This window comes from Babylonia areolata, chromosome 16 (assembly GCF_041734735.1).
Source record: "Babylonia areolata isolate BAREFJ2019XMU chromosome 16, ASM4173473v1, whole genome shotgun sequence".
Taxonomy (NCBI): domain Eukaryota; kingdom Metazoa; phylum Mollusca; class Gastropoda; order Neogastropoda; family Buccinidae; genus Babylonia; species Babylonia areolata.
In genome coordinates this window covers 8,074,942-8,079,941 of record NC_134891.1, presented here as the reverse complement: position 1 = coordinate 8,079,941, position 5,000 = coordinate 8,074,942, and the positions used below count along the sequence as shown (strand labels likewise).

The 5,000-nt window shown below is 39.7% G+C and overlaps 1 protein-coding gene across 5 annotated transcripts in view; it reads left to right on the top strand.

Moving 5' to 3' along the window:
- The window catches only part of LOC143290839 (neural-cadherin-like), a 27,242-nt gene that overhangs the window by 1,146 nt on the left and 21,096 nt on the right, over positions 1-5,000 (top strand). For all 5 annotated transcript variants that reach the window (XM_076600379.1, XM_076600377.1, XM_076600375.1 and 2 more), the window contains 2 exons: positions 382-743; positions 3,547-3,736. In XM_076600379.1, coding sequence (XP_076456494.1) covers positions 651-743; positions 3,547-3,736 — 283 coding nt within the window. In that variant the 5' untranslated portion in view covers positions 382-650. The remainder of the gene's footprint in view (positions 1-381; positions 744-3,546; positions 3,737-5,000) is intronic.

Here is a 5,000-nt window from a genome sequence, read left to right as displayed (position 1 = left end):
GAGAAAACTATCCAAATACACATACACCTTTTGAATGTGATGATTTAATTAAAGACTTATATACTCATAGTTTCTTTTACCCGGAAAGATGGCTGAAAGACGATGTAGTTGATAATATTTTGCTATTGTTAAAAACAACAACGACACACACACACACACCAAAAGACCTGCCCCCAAAACGATAACTGACAGTTTTTAACCATTTTACTTCAGTTCTGCTGGACACTTGCTTTGATTTCCCCCCTTTAAAGTTTGCTACTTACATTGTGATTAGATCTGGCTTCATTCTATCTCACTCTCTCTCTCTTTAAATAATCATTATTATCATTTTACCCTCTATTCTGTTTCATATTATTTTTCTTATTTCAATTTTTTCCTCAGTCTAAAATAAAATCACACAATGTAAAAGGACGTCGAACCGAAGAATACACTGCTTGACCTTCATCTCTCGGAAAAAAGACTGATCGATGATTCTAAACTGACGTTGTCTATCTGCATGTAAAAACGACCTGTTGAATTCTAATAATAACATTTGACTCGAAACATACGTGTGTGTGCGTTGGCGACCAGAGAGACCCGTGTAACTGTGGCGTTTACTGTGATAGCCAAGCAATGCCAGTGGCTCTCTACAGAAATTGCAGGCAAACGACATGGAGATGAAGCCATCTTTGAACGGGACGTTTTGGTGTGGGGCGGTTATTGTCTTGGTGTGCCTGCATTTTTGCTGCCGCGTCACTCAAGCTGTAAGTGAAGGGTTCGTTTGTCTGCGCCTTCGTTATTATTATTATTATCATTACTAATTCATTACTTTAATGTTTTTCTTAATTACAATTCTATTATTATAATTATTATTATTATTATTATTATTATTATTATTATTATTATCATTTACGTCTGAAGAACTTTTCCGAAGTCGCGAAACATTAACGTAATTTTCGAATAATATAGATTAATATGGCTTAATTTGTTTTACCTCGTGAATAGGATCTTTTTAAAAAGTGAAGCAAGAGAGAGAGAGAGAGAGAGAGAGAGAGAGAGAGACAGAGACAGACAGAGAGAGAGAGGGAGAGAGACAGAGGGAGAGAGAGAGAGACAGAGACAGAGACAGAGAGAGAGAGAGAGAGAGACAGAGAGAGAGAGAGAGAGAGAGAGAGAGAGAGAGAGAGAGAGAGAGAGAGAGAGAGAGAGAGAGAGAGAGAGCACACAAACACAATAAAACAAAGAAATAAGGACCTTAACTCGTGATAAAAATAAACAGGACACGCAATGGTTTAAATGATTTCCCATTGTTTCCTCAAGAGTATCAGTGAGGGTTTTTTTTTTCCTTTCTTTTTTTTTTTTTTATCTTGTGGAGTTTTTGTTACAGTTCAGTCGAGACGGTATCATTAATTTTTTAAAATTTTTTTTTAAAGGAAATTATTTTCCTTTTCGAAACTGACATCCTCGTGTGTGTGTGTGTGTGTGTGTGTGTGTGTGTGTGTGTGTGTGTGTGTGTGTGTGTGTGTGTGTGTGTGTGTGTGTGCCTGCACACAAGTTGTATCCGTGCATCCCGACAGATAAGTTTCACTGTGTGTGTGTGTGTGTGTGTGTGTGTTCCTTTTTTGACAGCATCCGACTGACACACATGTTTTGTCTAGATACTATACAACTCGCCCAAACTCTGTTGAATTCCATTTGCAGTTTTCTGACAACAGAACAGAACAAAAAACAAAACAAACAAACAAACAAACAAACAAACAAAAAAAAGTATTGTCAACAACCGTAAATCCCTGATCTCTTCTATTCGACAGAATTTTGACCATGGCTTGAAAGGAGGAAAATAACATTGTCTTTTACGAAGGGAAACTGACTTGTTGTGTGCATTTAATGCTTGTTTGTTCTAGTATTTTTTTTCTTCTTCTTTTTAAAATAGTTTTTGACATCTTTTTTGTTGTTGGTATGATGTGTGTGTGTGTGTGTGTGTGTGTGTGTGTGTGTGTGTGTGTGTGTGTGTAAAGGATGCATCATACGTGTGTAATGTTTCGATTATCCCAGTTGATTCATCAGTGAAACAGACTTCATATCTTACCTTGCCTTGCCTTGCCTTGTCCTTGTCTTACGCGAGGAGGAAGGTGGCAGAATGGTTAAGACGTTCAGTTGCTAATACAGTGTCCGTGAGGGTCTGGGTTCGAATCCCGGCTGCTCACGCCCTTTCTCTCAAGTTTGACTGGAAAATCTGACTGAGCGTCTAGTCATTCGGATGAGACAGACGATAAACCGAGTTCCTGTGTGCAGCACTGACGCACATGGCGCACTGAAAGAGAACCCATGGCAACAAAAGTGTTGTCCTGGTGGCAAAAATCTGTTTTCTGTTTTAACAAAAAAAACCTCAATGGCCAGTTACTTTTGTCTATGTGGAGTGATGGCCTAGAGGTAACGCGTCCGCCGCTTAGGAAGCGAGAGAATCTGAGCGCGCTGGTTACGAAACACCACACTTTCTCTTGTTCAGTTCAGTTGCTCAAGGAGGAGTCACTGCGTTCGGACAAATCCATATAGGCTACACCACATCTGCTAAGCAGATGCCTGACCAGCAGCCTTAACCCAACGCGCTTAGTCTGGCCTTGAGAGAGAGAGAGAGAGAGAGAGAGAGAGAGAGAGAGAGAGAGAGAGAGAGAGAAAGTGCATAATGGATACATCATTAAATCAATGTATAAATAAAGGAATAGATTAATAGATAAACAAATAAACACACGGGTAACATAATAAAAAAAAGATATGCAGACGATGATGATGGTAATAAACAAATAAACAAATTTCTCTCGTTGAGATAACAACATAAAGTATATCCTGCATTCTGTATGTATTCTACATACCGACACTGTCTGACCAAGCAGACAGAGCAGCGAAAAGGGGAGCAAAGAATCATACAGATAGTATAAAAGTATATTGCCCATTGTCATACAAGGAAATAAGCAATAGACTAAAAAGAGACTTTTATAGGTGCTTGAATTCAAGTCTAAAACCTCGTCAGTTGACTCTCTCAGACTTTGGTCCGATTCGCAGACCAGTTCTGAGTTTAGCTCTCAGACTATTATCAAATTCATTACGGACTAAGTATTGTTCTGATGTCAAGTGCATATTCTTTAGTTACCTGACAGTTAAGCATATAATTTTTGACTGTAGCTTGATGAAGCCTTATGTAAACGAAAGTGTGTCTTCACAAGTGACTGAGAACGTTGATGTTTTTGACTTTTTGCATTCATTATCAGTTGTTTCGCTTGTCAGTTTAACGACTTCTCTTTTACGAAGTCCTTTAAGTAATTTCCTGTAATTATATTTAGATTTTTTTCCTTCAAATTTCACCCTTATTTCACCCTCATTTGCCCAGTTTCCCCCAACCCTCCATTCATTCACATCTCCCACCCCTTCTAACCAATAATACTCAAATGTATTCATAAATACAGTAACAAAATGTTTTCAATCAACGATATGTGTGACGGGACAGTAAACAAAATTCCTCCTCCTCCTCCTCCTTCACTGGGCCCCAAAACTGCCCGGCCACAACAGGTGACCATGAGCCTTGACCACAAGGCGGTCAAGCTGAACGAGAAAGAGACGACTGCTGTCCAGCTGGCCCGGGCTGAGTGCACCCCTTCCCCTCCCTCCACCCAGTGCAGTGTCAGTCTGGACAACGTCTTTCCCAGCAACCCCTGTGGCTCCTGCTTCGGGATCTACCCGTGCAGCACCCCTAGCGATGGTGCCAGAGTCTTTGTGTGTCTCTGTCTGTCTGCCTCTGTCTGTCTCTCTGTCACACACACACGCACCCACACACAGCCCCCCCCCCCCCATATATATATATATATATATATATATTTGTATTTCTATTTACATTTGTATTTGTATTTCTCTTATTTATCACAACAGATTACTATGTGTGAAATTCGGGCTGCTCTCCCCAGGGAGAGCGCGTTGCTACACTGAGAGCGCCACCCATTTTTTTTAAAAGATTTTTTATTAATTTTTTTTTATTCATGTACTTTTTCCTGCGTACATTTTTTTTTTTAAATTTGCTTTTCCTATCGATGTGGATTTTTCTACAGAATTTTGCCAGGAACAACCTTTCTGTTGCCGTCGGTTCTTTTACGTGTGCTATGTGCATGCTGCACACGGGACCTCGGTTTATCATCTCTCCCGAATGACTAGCGTCCAGACCACCACTCAAGGTCTAGTGGAGGGGGAGAAAATGTTGTCGACTGAGCCGTGATTCGAACCAGTGCGCTCAGATTTTCTCGCTTCCTATGCAGACGCGTTACATTTAGGCCATCACTCCACACACACACACACACACACACACACACACACACACACACACACACACACACACACACACACACACACACACACACACGCACACACATATCTATATGTATGTATGTATGTATGTATGTATCTCTGTATGTATCTCTATATATACATATACATAAATCAGTTCTTTTCTTTTTTCTTTCTTACTTTCTACACACACACACACACACGTACACGCACACACACACACGTACACACACACACGTACACACACACACGTACACACGTACACACACACACACACACGTACACACACACACACAGATCTATCTATCTATCTATAAATATATATATATTCCTTCTTTACACACACACACACACACACACACACACACACACACACACACACACACACACACACACACACACACACACACACACATATATATATAGATATATAGATAGATAGATAGATAGATAGATAGAGAGATAGATAGATAGATAGATAGACCAGTTATTTTCTTTCTTTCCCTTCTTTTATTTCTGCAGTTCACCACGGATGGTGCTACCCTCTATACCCTTTGTTTCCTTTCTCTCTTTATTTCCTTCTCCCTTTCCTTCTTTTCTTTGTTTGATTCCTCTCTGTTATTCATTAATTATTTCTTTCTTTCTGTCTTTCTTTCTTTCTTTCTTTCTTCCCTTTCTTCGTTTCTTTC